Source organism: Heterocephalus glaber, unplaced genomic scaffold (genome assembly GCF_053883595.1).
Source record: "Heterocephalus glaber isolate CG9 unplaced genomic scaffold, H.glaber_assembly_v1.0 deba00001531, whole genome shotgun sequence".
NCBI lineage: Eukaryota > Metazoa > Chordata > Mammalia > Rodentia > Bathyergidae > Heterocephalus > Heterocephalus glaber.
In genome coordinates, this window is record NW_028258329.1 from 19087224 (window position 1) to 19107936 (window position 20713).

Genomic DNA, 20713 nt, shown 5'->3' on the forward strand with positions numbered 1-20713 from the left:
AGGGGCTGGGGGGAGGGCCGGCCGCTCGGGGACGGGGGGGCGGGGAAATCTCAAGGCCTGCCTCCTGTGGGCGGGGCCGGCGGCGCGCGTGGTGCAGACTGCGCCTGCGCTAAAGGGCATAGCTGTAAAACTATGGACCAGTTGGCTGCAGCCGAGCTGACAGTTGCGAGATGCGTCCGCCTTACCTGCGGTAGGTATTGGTGGCTGCAGCCTTGGGCGGGAACCCGTAAAGAGCAACTAGGAAGTTAATACAGAGTATCCGGGAAGCCTCGGGACTTGCTGGGTGGTGGAGACTGTAGGCTGCCATCTGCCCAGAGAGGGTTTATCCTGACTTTACCACGCGGCGCTGGTTACAGCTCCAGGCCCGCGCCTCTCCTGGAGTAATCGTACCCTGCTGCCCCTAAGTCTGGTGACGAGGACCCACGGGTGTCAGGCGCTGTGCTTAGCTCTCTTCTATTCTTGCAACTGCCCGACAAGGTAGGTGCCCAGTTTGCAAAGTACGCAAGTCCAGAGGGTTTCAATGACTTGTCAGGCTCAGGCCTGTAGAGGGGGGTCCCTACTCCAAGGCTCCCCACCCTGCCTGGCTCTCTTATTACAGCTGGCACGCCCTGAAGGTCCCACCTAGGCCCACACTGTGCTCGCGGCTGGCTGCAGAGACCATCTCTTGCTCCTGTCCCCTCTCAACCCAAGGACAGTTCTTGCCACGAAGGTGCTCAGTAAATATTTATCGGATATGCATGCATGCATGAATGAACCTGTACTATGCCTGGGAGGAGAAACCAAAGTTAGGACTTTTTTTTTGAGACAGGGTCTCACTTTGTAGTCGAGGCTGGCCTTGAACTCACTATATAGCCCAGGCTAGCACTGAACTCCCAGCAATCCTCCTGCCTCAGCCTCCCTAGTGTGGCATTACAAGTGTGTACCACCATGTCAGGCTCAGCAGGAACTCACTAGGTAGTTCAGGTTGGCCTCAAACTTCTGATCCTCCTGCCTCAGCCTACCAAGTAGTGGGGTTACAGGTGTGGGCCACTATGCCTGGCTGGCAGGATTTATTCTTTTGGTTTTTGTTTTGTTTTTGGTACCGGGGATCGAACTCGGGACCTTTCACTTTCGAGGCAGGTGGCAGAAAGGATTTATTCTTAATTCTGCCAATTCAAACTTCTTGCCTGTCGATCAATTTATTTATTTATTTTATTTAGCAGTACTGTGGTTGAACCTGCTTAGCCATGAATTTGAGGCCAGCCTCAGCTACATAGTGAGTTCAAGGCCAGCCTGAACTGCATAGCAAGACCCTGTCTAAAAAAAAGATTTAAAAAATTAAAAAGTGTGCAAAGATTAATTTGCAGGATGTTTGTTGTAACATTTGAACTACAACCTACTTTTTTTTTGAGACAGGGTTTCTCTGTGATCCTCCTGCCTCAGCCTCCCAAGTGCTGGGATTACAGGCATGCACCACCACATACAACCTACTTTTATATGTACAAAGATTGGAGGATGGCTTAAAAAGTGAAGATCTAGAGGCTCAGTATAACGCAGTTGCCTAGCATTAACTAGGACTTGGGTTCAGTCCCTGTTACCAGAAGAAAACAAAGCACTGGGCATGGTGGTGCATGCCTGTAATCCCAGTGCTCAGGAGGCTGAGGCCAGCCTGGACTACATAGTGAGTTCAAGGCCAGCCTGATTTTGTCTCAAAAAACCAAAAACAATGACAAAAAACCCCAAAACAAATCATATACATTATGAAAATGAGGCTAAATGCAAATGAGTTTTTCCCTGGGCATTGGGATAAGGCTTGTATTTTATCTTTATTTTTTATTTACTTTCTCTATATGTATATACGTGTATTTAATATATAAATGTATACACATATATATGTGTGTGTATATATACTTTTTTCTTCTTGTTTTACAGTGCTGGAACCAAGCCCAGAGTCTTGCACATGCTAGGCAGGTACACTGACACTAAGCTACACCCCTCAGCCTCTAAACTGTGTACTTCCTTCTAGTTTTGTATTTTTTTTGGTGGTGCCCAGTATCAAACCTAGGGCCTTGCACATGCTAGGCTAGCACTCTACCACTGAGCTCCATCCGCAGCCCCTAAATAATTTTTTTTTTGGTACTGGGGATCGAACTCAAGACCTTGTGCTTGTGAGGCAGGCATGGTGGCACTGAGCTAAATCCCGGCCCTCAATAAATATTTTTAATTCAGCAAAAACATTTACTCATCTGCAGGCGACGGAATTACAAGTAATTTCTTTGCTTCCTAAATATTTTACCGAAAGTGTGTATTATATATTACTTTTGTAATTAGAGAAAAAAATAAGGATTATTTGAGAATGAACATCTCTAAAAATGGGTTACTATCCTGTTTTTCATCTTTTATGACAGCTTCAGAGCAGCTCCATGGCTAATCTGTGTGACTCACATGCAACTTCCTACTTGCTGTCCTCCAACAGTGAGGACTGGGGAGAGCAAGGCAGCCCTGCCTTCAAGTATGGGCAGAAGGACCTCATCGTGGGAGGGGTCCAGTGGCCCAGCCACGCACCCAATGCCCTGGATTCTCTGCCACTGTCCCGGTTCGACTCTGCACTCTCCTCTGCCTGGAGGCAGCGGATGGAGCTGGGTTTCTTTCGCTACCACCTCGGGGAACTGCAGACCCAAGTCCTCCCTGGTGCTGTGGGTTTTGTGGCTCAGCTGAATGTGGAGCGAGGTGTGCAGAGGAGGTGCCCACAGAACATCAAGAGCGTGAGGCAGACATTTGACCCGGAACAGTTTAACTTCAACAAGATCAGGCCTGGAGAAGTACTCTTCCATCTGTACCGGGAGCCTGACACACAAGGTGACCTCCTCCAGGAGGACATCCTGGTGGTGATCAACGTCAGCCCACTGGAGTGGGGGCATGTGCTGTTGGTGCCCGAGCCTGCCCGGGGGCTGCCCCAGCGCCTGCTGCCAGGTGTGCTACGGGCTGGCCTGGAGGCTGTGCTGCTGAGCTTGAACCCTGGCTTCCGGGTGGGCTTCAACAGCCTGGGGGGCTTGGCCTCAGTGAACCATCTCCATCTGCATGGCTATTACCTGGCCCACAGGCTGCCTGTGGAGGGGGCACCCAGCCAGCCCCTGGACCCAGGGGGCCATTTGCACCTGCTCCAGACCCTGCCAGTTCCTGCCTTCCTCTTTTACACCAGCAGGCCTGGGTCTGACTTGGAAGCCGTGATTAGCAGGGTCTGTCGGGCCACAGACTATCTGGCTGACCACGAGATTGCACATAACTTGTTTGTGACACGGGGAGCCCCGCCTGGAAAGGCATCACCCTGCTTAGCCCTCGAAGGAGTCCGAGTGATCCTGTGGGCCCGGAAGTCCAGCTTTGGAATAAAGGAGGGTAAGGCTTTCAATGTTGCCCTCTGTGAGCTGGCTGGGCACCTCCCTGTCAAAACAGCGCAGGACTTCAGCAGCCTGACAGAGGCGGCTGCTGTGGCCCTCATTCAGGACTGCCTGCTGCCCCCCACCCAGGCTGCGGTGGTGCAGGGAGCACTGGTGGCCCTGATGGCCCAGGAAGAGCCGTAGTCCTGGAGCTGTGTCTTCACTAGCTGGTCTGTGCCCCTCTCCAGAGGCTGCTCACTCTCTTTTGGTCACTCAGGCATTTATTTCCATGGCTGCCTTCCCACATCTCTAAGCCTAAAGGGAGAGATGAAGAAAGAGCTGAAAACTGCCCTATGTTTCCAGCACTCTGGGAGGCTGAGGCAGGAGGATGGCAAGTTTGACCCTAGCTTGGGCAACTGAGTGATCTTGGTAACTGGTCCCCATGAAAGGGCAAAACCTTGGAATAAATCTAATGAATGTTCTCTCATGGATGTAACTGCTGCTGCTCACCCTCCTTGGACAAGCTCAAGGGATGTTAAGCCTGTTGTTAAGGGAATGTGTGCAAGAAGTTCACACTCCATATGTGGACCTTTGCTGTGGCACCAAATGTTAGCCTTTTTTGTTTTTTCTTTTTTTGTGCTGGATATCAAACTCAGTGCATACTAGGCAAGTGCCCACTCACTGAGCTACAGCCCAGGGGTTGGCCTTTGCTTTGATGGTTTCTGTGCCTCTAACATGGAGCTGGCACTTGCTGTGTTCTCACCCTCTCTGTCCCCCTCTTTGCCCACTCACAGCTGATTTTTTTTTTTTTTTTTTGAGACTGGGTCTTGCTATATAGTCCAGCCTGGCCTTGAACTCATTAGTCCAGGGTGATCCTCCTGCCGCAGCCTCCCAAGTGCTGGGATTACAGGCATATGCCACCACACCTAGCTTTTTTTTTTTCCAAGGCAGACCTTTTTTTTGTACTGGAAATCAGGGCCTCTCGATTGCCAACCAGGTACTGTGACACTGAGCTATATCCCCAGCCATGGCTTTTTAAATTTTTTTTTTGAGATAGGTTTCCCCTATGTTACCCAGGCTGGCCTTGGTCTCTGGGGCTGAAGCAGTCCTCTTACCTCACCTCCCTCCTACCTGGGACTGCAGGTGCCTGCCATCTCTCTCTGCCCACCTCATCCAGTACCTACTTCTTCATCTCATTGAGAATTCTCCTTCGATGTCCTGCAGCCCCCAGCCTGAAGTCAAGTGCCTGTTACATCATCTCATGTGGGAACGGGGTGCCCTCACGACTTTAAAGGCGCGAGCCCTCTGACTGCCCCCACTTAACAAGAGCAGACTGGCAGGCCAGGGATTTAGCTCAGTGGCACCGTGCCTGCCTCATAAGCACAAGGTCCTGAGTTCAGTCCTCCGTACCAAGAAAAAAGAAAGGCTGGGAGAGTTATTCAAGGTCAGGTGGTGAACACTTGAGGTCAGGACTACTCCAGGGGCAGTCACATACCAGGACTGGGCTGGGACAGTGGCAGGGACCCTAGCAGCTCATGGCCCCACCTCAGCCAGCTCTTCGGGGCCTCCTCAGGCCCTTCCCAAGCTCCTTATGACGTAGGCTTCTATAGTCCAGAGCTCCATCCTTACTGCTCTACTTACATCTGACTCAATCTAGGAAATGTTTAAAAATCTCACGGCTTTGTTCTGGTGTGTTACTCCAGTGATTTCAGCCCTTGGTCTGGGGAAGCAGCCAGTAGGTGCTATTGTAAGAGAGTACTTGTGTGTAAAGAATCCTTTTTTCATTCTGTCACCCCATTTGTTCAGCCAGAGTAAAAGAAATTCTGAGTTTAGGTGTTGGTTTTTTTGGTACCGGGGATCGAACTTGGGTCCTTATGCTTGCAGGGAAGGCAGTGGAACCACTGAGCTAAATCCCTGGCTCTGAGTTTAGTTTTGAACAACAATGACTACTGCTGCCACTCCTGCCCAGGCCTCCTGAGGGAGTGTGAGGCCCTGCTCAAGGGTTTCATGCTGCATGGGCTGTGGCAGGGCCTTTGGGTAGTGCTCTCTATGCTCCCTAGGCCCGTACAAAGCTTTAATGCAGAGTTTTTTTGTCTTTGTTTTCGAGGTAAGTTCTGGCTATATAGCTTAGGCTGGTGTTGAAGTCATTATGTAGCCCAGGCTGGCTTTAAACTCATGGCAATCATCCTGCCTCAGCCTCCTGAATGCTGGGATTACAGGTGTGTACCACCACACCCAGCTTCATTTTTGTTTTTGTGGTACTGGGGATTGAACCCAGGACCTTTGCATTGAGCTACATCCCTCCTCTCTTTTTTATTTTTTATTTTGAGACAGTCTCACTAAGTTGCCCATGCTGGGCTAAAACTTCAATCCTCCTCTCTCAGCCTCCCAGAGTGTTGGGATTATAAGGATGTTCCACCATACCCAGCAAGGAGCATTTCATATGAGTATCATGTGCTGAAAAAAGAACTAGAAGTCTGGAATAGAAAATGACCGTGTCAGGCTGGGGATTTAGGTCAGTGGTGCTGCTGCCTGCCTCAAAAGCACAAGGTCCTGAGCTCGATCCCCGATACCCCCCCCCCCCCCAAAATGAGCATGTCATCAGGTATAGTGGCCTGAGCCGATAGTCCCAACTATTCGGGAGGCTCCAGGAGTTCTGGGCTGCAGGACAGTATGCCAATCAGGTGGCCACAATAAGGTCAGTATCAATATGGTGACCTCCTAAGCTTTGGGGACACCAAGGTGCCTGAGGAGAGGTGATCTGGCCCTGGTTGGAAAGGGAGCTGGTCAAAACTCTCCCACTTGTGTTGATTAGAAAATGTCCATATCTTCTTGAAGAATGGAAAATTTTAGTGTCCTTTTTATTCTGTGAACTTCCCAGGGAGGAGCCCTAAAAGAAACAGCTGCCTCGGAATTGAGAGGGCAACAGCATTCTAGAGAATGATGTGAACAAGTCCACAGCTTGGCGAGCACCTGCGTTTTATGAGGGGTTTTTTTTTTTGGTACCAGGGGTCAAACTCATATGAGGGGTTTCTTACAGAGCACTTGGAGTGGCTTATGGCAACTGCACTCCTGGGCTTGCCATAGCCTGCTTACCAAGTTACTGTCTATATATGACTCTAAGTGAAACAGCAGAAAACAGAGGCAAAAGACAGAGTCCAGGGAGAAGTTCTGTGTTTGTATTCACTATTCCCATCCCATGCTTACCAGAGTCCCATGGTTGCAGCCAGTGCTGCCAATGTGGATGGATGACCTCGTGGTGCTGCAGCCTGGCACACAGCCTCAGCCTCTCAAGGGGCCACTACAAAATGCTGTTGCTCCAGAGAGGGTTTGGAGGACTTTTCCCCACACCTCTTGATTTAGCCACACAGGCTCCTCTAAATGACAGCTGGGCTGAGTGTGGTGGAGGTGGCTTGGAGAAGTCAGACAAAGAAGGATACAGGAGGTAACACAGTGTTTCTGCTTTTCCCTAGTTAAGGAAACTCTCCATCCATCAGAACAAAAACCTCACAATGCACATGTTCTAATCAAAGCTGTCCCTTTCCATTCAGGAGTGATAGTAGCATATGCTTGTAATCCCAGCACTTAGGAGGCTGAGGCAGGATGATCTTAAGTTGGAGGCCAGCCTGGACTACACAGCAAGACCCATCTCAAAAAGACAAGGGGCCTCAGGCTGGGGATTTAGCTCAGTGGTTCCGGCACCTGCCTCGAAAGCGCAAGGTCCCGAGTTTGATCCCCAGTACCAAAAAAAAAAAAAAAAAAAGACAAGGGGCTGGACGGGCGTGGTGGCTCACACCTGTAATGCCAGGACTCAAGAGTCTGAGGCAGGAGGATCGCCATGAGTTCGAGCCCAGCCTAACATATATAGCCGAGACCCTGTCTCAAAAAACAAAAACAAAACAACAAAAGCCAAAGAAAGGGGCCTGGGATTTAGCTCAGTGGTTCCCTGCCTGCTTCGCGAGCGCAAGGTCCTGAGTTCGATCCCCGGTACCAAAAGAAAAAGAAAAGCCAAAGAAAGATAAGCAGCTATCTGTCTCAAACGCAGGCTAGGCAAGCAGGTTCAAGGAACCAGAAGAGTGGAGGAGCTGCAAAAGGGAGTGAAAACGGAAGGACTACAAGTCCCACGATGCACCTGAAGGCGGTGCAAGCCACCGCGCTCTCACCGCCTGCCTCAGAGGACAACGGCGTTCTCCTGGGGCCAAGATGGCCTCCCCCGGAGTCGGGTGGCTGTGATTCCATGAGGCCTCCACCCCCGGAACGCCTTTCCAATGGGCACCACCCTTGTGTCCATGGCGACAGCATCGGCTGCGGCTGCCAGCTTGCTTAAGGAGCTGGGAGCTAACGCTAAGGGGGAGCGGGGTCCCTTCGCGTCCGCGGGGACCGCGGTCCTGTGAACGCAGAGGCCCAGGAAACCCCCAGGAAGAGCCGAAGCGGGCAAAGGGCGGCCATGAGCTACCAGCTGAGCCCAGCTTCAGGTCGCTAGGAGCAGCTCCTCGCCACCTCGGGTGGGCAGTGCCTGCCGTGGACAACTCTTGCCCAAAGGGTCTTAGCCATCGGGTGCCTGGCCCCAGTGTGTTCCGGGACAGGGAAAGGGTAGGCCTAGAAGACACTTGATCTTCAGCTATATTTTAAATTAAGGTTTTGTTCTGGGGATGAAACCCAGTACAAACATAAGTTAACTAGCATGGTTAACTAGCTATACTTTTTTTTTTTTTTTGGTGCCAGGGATTGAACTCAGGACTTTGCATTTCCGAGGCAGGCAGCAGCACCACTGAGCTAAATCCCCGGCCCAACTAGCTATACTTTAAAGGAGAGATATCCCCACTTCTTCCAGCCATCCCTCCACCCGTTCAGGAACAACAAGAAAAACATAGTCTCCACTCCTGCCAGCTGTGTGCAACTCTTAGAAGCACCAAAGTATGTTGTATGATCCAGCATAATCCCAGATGGATGGGGACTGTCAGAGAATCCACATTTCACCGGCATCCCAGACCCCAATACCCTTGGAAACACCCTGTTCAGTAGGATTGTTCTGGTCTTTTTGTTTTGCTTGTTTTTTGAGACAAGGTTTCACTATGTAGTTCAGCCTGGCCTTGAACTCACTACATAGCTCAGGCTGGCCTCAAACTTGCAATGATCCTCCTCAGCCTCTCAAGTGCTAGGATTATAGGCTTGCACCAGTCTGATATATATCTCATCTTCCCTCCTCTTAGAATCTAAAAAGATGGAGCCAAGCACCTGTAAGAACAGCGAAACTGAGGAAGACTATGTTGAGGAAGAGGAATCTGAGGAGGAGTGTATTAAAGAGGAAGCTCTGGTTCTTTCTAACCTTTCAAAGCAGGCCTTTTCAGAGGCTGACCATAAGGCATTTGAGGATGGGGTTCCCTTGGTTATTATAGCCAAGAAAATCATAGCTCCAGCTGATATAGATGACATAGAAGTTGGGAGGACACAAAGAAGGCGGAAACGCAGGTAACTTTTCCCTGGACCCCCTCATCTCCCTTGCTCCAGAGTCATCCCCTGGCCTCCCTTCAGCATTTGGGGGGCTGGAGCTGGTATCTAAGCTCTTCCCATTACCCTTCAAAACAGAAGAGGAAAAGCTGGACCATCATTAACCTTTTGGTATCAAAATAAAACAAAATTGGGCTGGGGATTTAGCTCAGTGGTTCCGCCGCCTGCCTTGCAAGTGCAAGGACCTGAGTTCGATCCCCGGTACCAAAAAAAAAAAAATGAATTGTGAATGTCTTTGGTATCTCTTCATCTGGGTGCCTGGCAGCCCAGAAGTCTGTCCTTCCTTCCCCTTCTGCTGATTTCTGCCATTCCTCCATTCCAGACCCCTAACCATCAACCTGACCAACTGCAAGTATGAGAGTGGTAAGCGCCATTGTAGACAAGGGGCTTTCTTTCTTGCTCTGGAGACAGAACTCCAATCAGGCTCCTGGCCCCCTGGCTCAGCTACTGGCAGCTGAGATATTACTGTTCCAATTAGTCTTCCTTGTAGGGAGCGTATCTCCACAATTAGCTAACAAGAAAAATATAAATGGCAGAGAGTCACCATTGCCCCAGCCTTCCCGCACTTTAGCAGAGACAAGACAAAGTTAAAATAGGTTTTTTTTCCAAGGCTAGGAGTAGAGCTCAGTGGTATTGTTTTCCAGCCTGCACATGGCCCTGGGTTCAGTTCTCAGCATTGCAAAACAACAAAAACAAGTCAGTATGGTGCACATCTGTAATCCTAGCTCTCTGGGAGGCTGAGGGAGCAGGATGGCAAGTTTCAGTCCAGCCTGGATAACTTAGTGAGAACCTGTTTTCAAAATAAAAAATTAAAAAAGGACTGGTGTCAGAGCTCAGTGTGAAGGACTTGCTTTAATCCTGAGTACTACAAAAACAATTCTTTCAAGGAAGCTTTGAAGAGACCAGAAATTTGGGAGAAAAAAAAATCTATCCAAGTCATCGTTCTCCTTCTTCCCTTTTATCCCCCCAGCATCTGTGTAAGGGGCCACCAGAGTGTTAGGTGCCATTGTGGTCCCCACATAGCATCAGCTCTGGAGGCCAGAAACTGTCCTGACTGAGGCTCTCATTTCCACTACCACACATGCTGGAAGCACACAACAGCCTCATGAACTTGGAGTTGCCACCTGGTAACTAAGACACACAGAGCTAAGGTACAGTCACCTTCCTCCTCAACCTACCCTTCAGTCAGGTCTGTTCCATCCCCGACCCAGCTAGTGTTTCAGGGCTTGCTGCTGGCACCCAGGTTGGCAGTGCTGACTGCCTTGTCTCTGCAGTGTGCCGGGCAGCCCAAATGTGTGGCCTGAAGGAGGTGGGGGAGGACGAAGGGTGGACTGTGTACTGGACAGACTGCTCGGTCTCACTGGAGCGAGTCATGGAAATGAAGAGATTTCAGGTACCAATGTTCTAGCCTAAAAGTCAGGATCCCCCCCACACACTGCCCAGGCCCCCGAGACTAGCCAGGCTGGGCCCCTGCAGACAGGAGAGGGCTCATGCAGGCTCTTTCTCAATGGAAATGTGCTCCTCTTGGCTCTCCGCGGCTTCCCTTATCTGGAGGCCCCAGAAGGCACATCCTATCACATCACCTGTATTGCCTAGTGCCATCTGTGTCCAGCCTGCCTCCCCATCTCAGGGAGGAGACTGGGTGGCAGCTTCCAGGCTGACAGCTGAAGAATCTATCTGTCTAAGCAGCTTAGCTTTATATCCCACATCTGTGAGGAGAGACTGCAGGATCCTAGCTGGCAGCAAGAAAGTCAGGAAAGATGGACCAGATCCACATGGTATTTTTGTTGTTGTTTTGAGACATAATCTCACTGTGTAGTTCAGGCTGGCCTTGAACTTACCAGTAGCCCAAGCTGGCCTCAAACTCATGACAATCCTCCTGCCTCAGCCTCCCCAGTGCTGGGATTACAGGTGTGTGCCACCACCCCTGGCCACCTGGTATTTTTATTATCCTCTCATCAGGTCTTTGGGATGATTAGGCATAAAATAAGTCATGCATCACTTAATGATGGGTATGCATTTCTGAAGAATGTGTTGATAGGCAATGTCATTGCTATGTGAGCATCATAAATGTCCTTGAACAGGTTAAGATGGCTTGCCAGGCATGGTGCCACATGCCTGTAATCCCAGCACTCAGGAGGATGAGGCAGGAGAATTGCTGCAAGTTTGAGGCCAACCTGAGCTACATAGTGAGTTCAAGGCCAGCCTGAACTATACAGTGAGGCTCTATCTCAAACAAACAAACAAACAAACAAAAACAAACCCTAAACTAAAAGACGGCTATGATGACATATAATCTTAGAGGATTTTGCAGCCTGTCATTGACCAAAATGTTCTCACACAGTGCATGACTGAAATTAAAAAGGGTCTCCAGGCACATTTTATTTTATTTTATTTTTTATGGTACCGGGGATTGAACTCAGGTTCTTGCACTTGTGCAGCAGGCAGCAAAACCACTGAGCTAAATCCCCGGCCCTCCAGAAACATTTTTGGGGGGGACCAGGAAGGGAGTTGGGGAAACTGTACCCTGTCTCACAGCTAGTCTTAAGAGGGGAGCCCAAGAGACAGCAAATGATAGAAGTGCTCAAGAATCTTCAAAGGAGGGCCAGGCATGGTGGCACATGCCTGTAATCCCAGCACATGGGAGCCTGAAGCAAGAAGAGAACCCTGAGTTCATGTGAGACCCTATTTCAAAACAGAAACAAAAAAATTCTGAGAAGGGACATGCAGGGAGCAATGTCCAATGAGGATGACAATGATTAACAGCTTTCATCCAGGGCTTCCTGTGCAACCATCAGACACTGTCAGTGCTTTAATATCAGTACTCCAGTGATTCCTTAAAAACACTCCTGAGCAGCAGGTATCCTTTTATTAAAGAGAGGGCACCAAGCTGGATGTGGTGGCACATGCCTGGAATCCGAGCACCCAGGAGGCTGAGGCAGGACAATTACCAGTTTGAAAGCGTCCTGGGCCACATCATTCCAGGCCAACCTGGACTACATAGCAAGACCCTGTTAAAAAAAAAAGACCAATGCTCAGAAATCCTAGAGAAAGCCAGGGAGAAGGCACTTAGCCATCACACAGTGCTGCTTGCTGACTCTGCAGAACAGAACAGCCAGGGACTTCTGGTAGGCACCATGGCAATGCCATGTCCTCTCTGGGTGCCACGCAGACACTGCCTGCAGCTGGTTCTTAGTTTTTTGTTTTTCGTGGGTTTTTTTACAGTACTGGGGATGGGACACAGAGCCTTCATACTGAGTTACATCCCACCAGGGCCTTTCCATTGACCTACATACCCAGACTTTAAAAAAATTTTTGTTTTTAAAATTTTTGAGACAGGGTCTTGCTAAGTCACTAAGTTGCCCAGGCTGGGCCCAAACTTGCAACCCTCATGACTCCGATTTCTAGCTTGCTGAGATTACAAGCATGTGCCACCACACTCAGCTTGGCTTCTGTTTTGTATTTTAGGGAATGTTTTCTTCTTATGGCTTTGTGCTGTCGTGTATTATTATTCCTTTTTTTTTTTGGTCCAGGGGATTGAACTCAGGACCTTGTGTTTTCGAGGCAGGTGGCAGAACCACTGAGCTAAATCCACAGCCCATGCATTATTATTCTTATAAGCACTAGTCCCAGTGGTCTGGGGATGTTAGAAGGGTAGCTAGAGGCCCAAGGTCCTGGCTAATGTACACTCTGTCACCACCCCTGGTGTCCTAACTTCTGTGTGGATGTGTGTGTTTTGGATGGAGGCCAAGGAGAGCTTGTAAGGCATCTTCTGGTTTTTACCCTTGCAGTGCCAGGTATAGCACTTCCTTCCACTGTGATTTCCCCCTTAACCTTCTCAGTTCTCTTCCACTGTTCTCTGGGATGCCTAGCTCCCAGGATCTGCCATTTAGTCTGGGCAGGAATGCAATATAACCAACTGGATCTGTTTCAGAAAATCAACGACTTCCCTGGCATGACAGAACTCTGCTGCAAGGATCTGCTGGCACGGAACCTCAACCGCATGCAGAAACTCTACCCGTCCGAGTACAACATCTTCCCCCGCACCTGGTGCCTCCCTGCAGAGTGAGTGGCATCCTGGGGGCCTGAAAGGGGTCACACCCTGAGTTTCCTCCTAATCTGGTCTTGTGACAGGCATATTTCAGAGTGATGGATGTGGACCGAGTAAGTTTCATCTGGTCAAAGAAAAGTGGTTCTGATGCTGAGTGCCCATGAAGAGTATGGACTAGATAGCAAGAAGATTGTCACAGGGCCCTGGGACAGCTGTGATGCACAGGAACCTTCTGACTAGCCCCTCTCCGCACACAGCTATGGGGACTTCCAGTCCTATGGTTGGCAGCGAAAAATGCGCACTTACATCTGCAAGCCAGACAGCGGCTGTCAGGGCCAGGGTATCTTCATCACCTGAAACCCCAAGGAGATCAAACCAGGAGAACATATGATCTGCCAGCAATACATCTCCAAGGTGAAGGATGCTTGGGACCGCAAGGCCTCTCTCTGGCACTGGGGGGCCTGGTCTTCCCCAAATCCAGGGAGGAAACTGTGTCAGGTACCTATCTGGTCTGCTTTCCCTGCTGTCCCTGAGGCGCATGGAGCCATGGTTCAGAGCCAGTCGTGTGTGACAGGTTTTTTTACCCTTTCCTTGGCACCATTTCCTTACTGTTAAATGGGAACAGTAGCAGTAGCTACTTGAGATGGTTGTGGGGGTGCTAAGTTCTGCATTCAGACCACTTAGTGTACAGCATTTATCATTTAATCATTTATCCATACAAACGTTTATCATTATTCCCTCTGGCTTTGTGCGCTCTCAGCCCTTCCTCATTGATGGGTTTAAGTTTGACATGCGAATTTATGTCCTGATCACATCCTGTGACCCTCTCCGGATCTTCATGTATGAGGAGGGCCTGGCCCGCTTTGCCACCATGCCCTACGTGGAGCCCAGCCATAACAACCTTGTGAGGGGCTGGCCAGCACCCACTTCTCCTCCAGTGCTGTGGTGCTGAGGTGCTAGGGAGAAATGAGCTAGAGGTAGATCAGGGTTATCCAAGAGCAAGGAAGGAGGCCAGGGAGCTCCTCGGCATCTGGCTATGGGGAGAGCATTTGGTGAGTGGTGACAGAGAAAAGGCCCAGCAGCCTCTGCTCTCCAGGACCTTACAGGATAGTCCCTTGTGAAAAGGGCCAGGAGAGCAGCAATCCTAGGGAGGGGTGGATAGCAAGAAAGCAATGAAGGGTGGAAGGGAGGGTGGCATTGTGGCCACCTGAGCACACTGGACTCTTGCTTCACAGGAGAATGTCTGCATGCACCTCACCAACTATGCTATCAACAAACACAAGAATTTTGTCCGGGATGATGCTGTGGGCAGTAAGAGGTATTACCTGTCTTTCTTCTCGCGCTTCCTATGCTGCCTCAGGTGCTCATGAAACCCAGCCAACTCTTGGGAGGCTGACTGCCTGGGAACACTCTGCCTTTATAGAGCGAGGTCTTGTGTCTAAGCTTGGAGTGCAGCCCCGAGCTCCACCCTAACATCTAATCCCTGCTCCCAGCTACTAGCAGCCCTTTGAACCAGAGAATGAGGGTTAGCACCAGGGAGCCTCTACCCTGGCCAGGCCCTGCTGGCATAGAAACGGGTCTTCCTCTGAGCCCTGGGCCTCACAGGAAGCTGTCGACACTCAACGCCTGGCTTTGAGAGGATGGTTATGACCCCCGAGAGCTGTGGGGAGACATTGAGGGCATCATCATCAAAACCATCTCGGCTTACTCTGTGCTGCGCCACAACTACCAAACCTGTTTTCCCCAATACCTGAGTGGAGGTACATGTGCCTGTTTTGAGATCCTTGGTTTTGACATCTTGCTGGACCACAAGCTGAAGCCCTGGCTGCTGGAGGTGAGGTTTCTCTCCTGGGCTCTGCAGGACCAAGGTCCAGAGGCCTCCCCGAATGGGATGCCTGGGGTAGGCCCACACTCAGTGGGGGAACAGCAGGTGGGGGACATGGAAGCCCTGAGGTGGGCAGGAACCAGCTGAAGTCATAGGATGAATCTCTGGCCTCCACCATAGCAATCAGGTATGGGGTTCCTGGTGCTGCTGGCATTTCCCTTGCCTTGAGGACAGCAGATCCGTAGAGTTGGGCTGTCCAATCTGCTCTCATCCACCAGTGAACTGGGGGGAATCTATGCCAAGTCCTGTGGCCCTGGAAACTGAGCTTCCAGCCTCTTTAGCAGAGGCCACATGGGAGATGTCTCTCCTAGACCCCCCAGTTAGGCCTGCAAGAGACCACCAGCTGCTCAGGGGGCTGAGCAAGGGAGCAATGGTGACTCCTCTCTGCAGGTGAACCACTCCCCAAGCTTCACCACAGACTCCCACCTCGACAGAGAGGTGAAGGATGCGCTTCTCTGTGATGCCATGACCCTTGTCACCCTCCAGGGCTGCGACAAAACGAAGGTGATTGAAGAGGACAAGTGGCGAGTCAAGGAGCGGCTTTTGCTGTGCCACCAGCAGCCAAGAGAAGCCAGGTGTGCCAGGTGTCTGACATGTTTAGTTGTGTAACGTGTCTTCTTTGTTATTATTTTTTGGTTTTTTGTAGTTTTTTTTTTTTGTTCTGGGGATTGAACTCGGGTCCTTGCGTTTGCGAGGCAGGCGGTGGAACCTCTGAGCTAAATCCCCAGCCCGTTATTACTTTTTGGAGAGTAAAAGTCCTCTGGAAGGAGAAGTCTACCTGACCCTAATTAGTTATTAAAAACATTTTTTGCATAGATAATACATTCATGTTTGCTTGGATAATACATCAAATGTCACAGACAGTATGTTCAAAATACAAACGATACAGTGAATGGTCTTTCTCCTTCCTGTTTCCAGCTACCTAATTTTCCTCTGGGGACCCAATCAAAAGTCCTACTGTAATGTGTATATGTTCATAAGCATTTAAACCACAAATATATATGTACTTATACAAAATATTCTCCTCCCTTGTTTACGCAGACAGTTGCATAATTCCACACTGTACCCTGCACAGCAATGTGTTTTAAGCTGTTTTCCTATTAGCACATAACAAGCTGTATGTACTTGGAGCAGCTGGTTTGTTTAATGCAGTTCCTCTAGAAACCTAGTCCTGAGAATCTTTGTATAACGAAAGACAGATAACAGTTGTTCATTAACAAGAGAATTGTTTAAATCAATGTTGGTCCCTCATTTTTCATTGAAAAATGGATTACAGCCAGGCATGGTGGTGCACACCTGTAATCCCAGCACTTGGGAGGCTGAGGCAGGAGGGTCACCATGAGTTCAAGGCCAGCTACATAGGGTTACACAGTGAGTTCAAGCTAGCCTGAATTAATAGTGAGACCCTATCTCAAAAAGCTAAAACAACAGGGCTGGGGATTTAGCTCAGTGGTTTCACTGCCTGTGCAAACGCGAGGACCCGAGTTCAATGCCCCGTACCAAAAAAAAAACAAAAAAAACCTAAAATAACAACAACAACAAAATGGATTACAAACATGGTAGCTAGTTATTGGTACTAAAATTATAATTTGTTTATGATACATAAAATGAAGCTTGAGTAGGCTTGGGTTATTCCTGTAGTGACACTGTTTTTCCCACTTGCATTCCAGTATGCAGGACAGTGTGTATTGGACTCCTCATCACAGCTTTAGGGTCTGGCACACAGCAGGCACTCAAATGCTTGGGATGAATGGCAGTGAAGGATAACAGTAAACACCCTGAGTGTTCCCACAGATTACACTGTGCACCTGTGAATCGTGTCTTTCGATGAGGAAAAAAATCCGGGAAACTACTGAACTAAAGAAACAAAATAAGCTAGGTGTAGTGGTGCATGCCTTTAATCGAGCACGCCGAGACTGAGGTGAGAGGATTACAAATTCAAGGTCAGCCTGGGCAATTTAGTGAGACCCTATTCCCTACCCCACCCTGCCAAAGGCCTGGTGATATAGCTCAGTGCTTCCTGGGTTCAATCCCCAGTACTATGGAAGGAAGGAAGGAAAGAAGAAGGAAGGAAGGAAAGAAGAAGGAAGGAAGGAAGGAAGGAAGGAAGGAAGGAAGGAAGGAAGGAAGGAAGGGAGGGAGGGAGGGAGGGAAGGAGGGGAGGGGATGGGAGGGGAGGGAAGGAAAAGGAAGGGGAGGGGAGGAAAGAAAACCTAAAACATTGTGGTAATTTGAATGCTAGTTTACAAGTGGACCCCTCTGCACTTAGGATGAGAATCAGATGTCTGAAACCGGGCCTGATGTTACACACATGGTGGGGCTGGGGAAACATGGGTTTGGCAGTTTTTCCCAAGGAGATGCAGCAGATAGCAGGTTTTCCCACTTAGCCGTCCTTTCCCTACTGAACATTCTCACAGCCCTCTGACTCCCCTGAGCTCGATTTCCACAGCCGAGAACAGATGGAGTCATCCCATGTGGCCATGCTGGACCTGGAAAAATATGAGGATTCCCACCTGGGGGGATACCAGCGGATCTACCCAGGGCCTGGCATGGAGAAGTACACACCCTTCTTTAAGCACAATGGCTCCCTCTTCCAAGAGACTGCTGCCTCCAAGGCCAGAGAGGAGTGTGCCAGGTACTTTGCCCTCCACTTACCTCTGTACATACTGGTAAGAGCAAATCCTGAAGCTGAACTGCTTCCTAATGGGGCAGGGGGCAGACACACAAGGAAAGAGGAACATGAGGTGGGGCGTGGTGTTGCACACCTGTAGTCCCAGCACTCAGGAGGCTGAGGTAGGAGGATCACTATAAGTCTGACGCACCAGCCTGGGCTACATAGCAAGACCCTGTCTCAAAAAAAAAAAAAAAAAAAAAAAGAGGAATGGAGCTAAAATTCTTTTTTCGTTGTTGTTAAAGCAAAATATTTATTGGTATATTTTAGATATACATAATGATGTATCAGACTCTTAGTGTCTCTTTCCATTCAGTAGGTTTTCCATCTTCCCCCTCAATCTCATCCCACCGGGCCCAAGACTACATCACAATTCCTACTCTTTCCTCATCTCCATTTCCCCGAACTCCTCCCCAGCACCATTTCTTCTGTGTCTGATCCTGCTTTGTCTTGTCAGACAGCAACTGGAAGAGATCCGCCTGAAGCAAGAACAGCAGGAAAATGCAGGTACCAAGAGGCGGAAGGAAAACAAGGACCAGAACCTGGGTGAATCAGCTGGAGTGAAGAGCAGACCCAGAGCTGGGCCCTGGATCCACTTGGCTCACAGGATGCAGAACTGGGAGAAAGAGGCCTCAAAGGTTTTGTGGCTCCTATCTTTCTGCTGGAAAATGGGCTGAGACTGCTAGAGAAGAGACTCTCTGCTGTCCTCTCTTCCCCTTGTGCATGAGATGAGCTCCTACTTAGTAAAGTAAATCTGATCTTTTGAACAGGAAGTGAGAGAATGGGCAGCAAAGGGAACCTTACAGGAGAGCCTAGGCAGGGTTGGAAGTCCAGTAGGCAGGAGTCCTGCAGCCATCCTTCCTAATGGTTTGGGACTCATCCTTGGAGGGCCTGCATTGACCTCTCTGGTGCTTTGCAGCTGCTACCAGTACACTCGGACACCATGCAGCCTTAAAAAATTGTGGAAGAAGAAGAGCTAGAGCGGATGAAGGGCCTGCTACAAAGGGGGAATCTCATCCGAAGCCTGGGTATTGTGGAGCAGCTCACCCAAATGCTCCACTTTAGCCACCGGTGCCAGAGAAAGCTTCATGAGTATCGGATGAGAGTCCCTATGAAGCTTCTCACAAAACAAGGGAACAAGGGCTGTGAAAGCAGCACACGGTAGTGGTCACCCAAGGAGGCTTATGTGGTGGTATCTGTGGAACCTCTGAAAGCTGAGTGTGCTGGGCCTTGGGAGAGGGTCTGTCTGTTCCTTCTGGATCTGTTCCCAAGCTCTATTATTTTTGGTAGTGACATCCAGCAAAGTGCAGCTCCCAACTTTCTCAGTTACGAGGGACTTGCTCTCATTCTATCGCTACCTCACAGTGACCCAAAACTCATGACCGACAACAAGGCTCCCATTACCCTGTGTGGTCTGTGTGACCCTCTCCCCAGCACTGCCAGTAGTATCCTGGCTCTAATGGGAACTGAGTAAACAGTTTTGGGCCAACAAAACAGCTGCTGCATTCAATATTCCCTGGGCTAGAAGCAATCCTCTTGGGCCCTGGTTTTGTTGAACCCCAAAGTAGCTGGCTAAAAGGTGCCTATGACCTAGAAGAGATTTTTCAGTTACCTGTTTCTTCTGGCACTCTATCCAGCCTCACAAAAAGTGTGGTAAGGGGGTGCTCTTCTCCCTCTAGCCTAGATTTCACCACGACAGGCTGGGCAGTCAAGAAATGCAGTCTCTGAGGCTCTTTCCACTGGTGCTCCTGAGAGAGGCTGCCTCAGAGCAGGGCCATCCTCATTTCCTGCAACCACTTTGGCCCCAAGAATTGATCCCCAGGATCTTAGGGCCACTGACAAGCATGAATGCCGCAATTCTGAATCATTCTCAGTGCCATCTGAACTCCAGCAACCTCTACTGGACAAGAGATTCAGCAACCAAGGGCCCCTGTTCATTGTCAATGAAGAAATCTGGAACGCACTATTTTTCCAGGGCTAGACTCAGGCTTGCTGGCCATAAGTATATAAAACTAGCTTTGGTCACTTTGATCCACATAAATTCCCAATAGCAAATACGACAGCTGGGATGATCCCACAATATAATGTGGCACCTCTAGTAGTGTCCTAGGGGGGAGCTGGTGGCCCATTTATTTACCTACTTCTAAATACAGTATTAGCCCCTGATGATAGAAATGGCAGAAATGCAGTCCCAGACCTCAACAAAGGTAACAGAAATGGCCAAGTAAACAAGTAAATATATCAATGACAATAGTGTGGGAAAGATGCTGGAGGGAAGGATGTGCGCCATTCTTCGGATTGGTAATGGACCATAGCTGAGAAAGAGGTGAGAAAATCTCTTCTGTGTGTACCAACTGGGGCGGGGCGGGGGGCATCCCTGTTTCCACTGCCGAAGGCTAAGCCCCCAGAAGGTTAGAAGCCATAAGCCGAGCCCTGGCAGGATCAGTGCCATCCATTTTAACCTCAAAACAGCACTATCTTCTGCAGCCTGGAAGAGTGGAAAGGGACTCTTGGACTGAATCCACCTTGCCTTCCATGCTAAACTCTGAATGCAGAGCAGCCAAGGCCGGGGATGTCGCCCTCTGTGCGGCCTCTGCGCCCGTGCTGCGGCGCCCCAGCACACTCCTCAAAGTCAGCCAGCACAGGTAAAGGCAAGAGGGGAGCCCGGCACCCACCCTCTCCTGGAGAACTCTCGGGTTTCCAGAGGAGCAAAAGCCCTTCAATCTTTGCTAAATGAAAGACTGCTACTCCAGCGTGAAATTCCCTGGCCAGGAACCTTGTTAGCAAAAGGCAAAATACAAAGACACTAAGAATTCCTCAACCCCTTTTGGAATCGGTAAAGATAAGATGAACAGCGGATGTCGGCCTTGTACTCATCTCCGCACGGCAAGTCCTAGCCTGGGTTTATCGCTAGCTGATGGGTCTGAACCTTGGGTGCTTGGGAGGCCACTCCGGCGACAAAGGTCTTTCCTAGTGGAGCCAAGTGCCCACGGCACGGAGATCTCGCCATCAGAAGACTGCTAAGAGGACGCCTTTCCTGCCACCCTGGCGGAGAAAGGCAGGCCTGGACAGCCTGAGACAGAAGAGTGGCTGCTGCCAACTGAATCTGTCTTTTTATTAAAGTTTATGTCGTTTTCCAGGAGCGTCTCGTACCTCATTTTTTTTTTTTTTTTTGACGGGACCTTGAGCTTTCTAGGCAGGCGGCGGCACCACTGAGCTACATCCCCAGCCCCGAACCT

At 49.8% G+C, this 20713-nt stretch overlaps 2 protein-coding genes across 5 annotated transcripts; both read left to right on the forward strand.

Annotated features, from left to right (window-relative positions):
* The first annotated feature begins 1 nt into the window (after position 1).
* Gdpgp1 (GDP-D-glucose phosphorylase 1) lies at positions 2 to 3838 on the forward strand. 4 transcript variants are annotated; one of them, XM_087188411.1, is made up of 4 exons: positions 2 to 190; positions 357 to 477; positions 599 to 709; positions 2388 to 3838. In XM_087188411.1, the coding sequence occupies exon 4, from the start codon at positions 2403 to 2405 to the stop codon at positions 3558 to 3560; it is 1158 nt and encodes a 385-aa protein (XP_087044537.1). In that variant the 5' UTR covers positions 2 to 190; positions 357 to 477; positions 599 to 709; positions 2388 to 2402; the 3' UTR covers positions 3561 to 3838. The 4 variants fall into 4 exon arrangements, with proteins under 4 accessions (XP_087044537.1, XP_087044536.1, XP_087044538.1 ...); XM_087188410.1 differs by having other exon boundaries at positions 357 to 709; XM_087188412.1 differs by lacking the exon at positions 599 to 709.
* Positions 3839 to 5366: 1528 nt separating this feature from the next.
* Positions 5367 to 20616, forward strand: Ttll13 (tubulin tyrosine ligase like 13). Its single transcript, XM_087188423.1, is given in 15 exon segments — positions 5367 to 7831; positions 8570 to 8828; positions 9190 to 9230; positions 10142 to 10260; positions 12802 to 12932; positions 13176 to 13332; positions 13679 to 13822; positions 14154 to 14236; positions 14524 to 14752; positions 15194 to 15378; positions 17253 to 17438; positions 17932 to 18103; positions 18394 to 18579; positions 19154 to 19464; positions 19859 to 20616. Coding segments are annotated over 15 exon segments (2496 nt in total). The 5' UTR covers positions 5367 to 7803; the 3' UTR covers positions 20124 to 20616.
* Positions 20617 to 20713: the final 97 nt, after the last annotated feature.

Coding starts and splice junctions, on each gene's coding strand:
- Gdpgp1 (XM_087188410.1), top strand. CDS start 2,403: ATGGCTAATCTGTGTGACTCACATGCAACTTCCTACTTGCTGTCCTCC.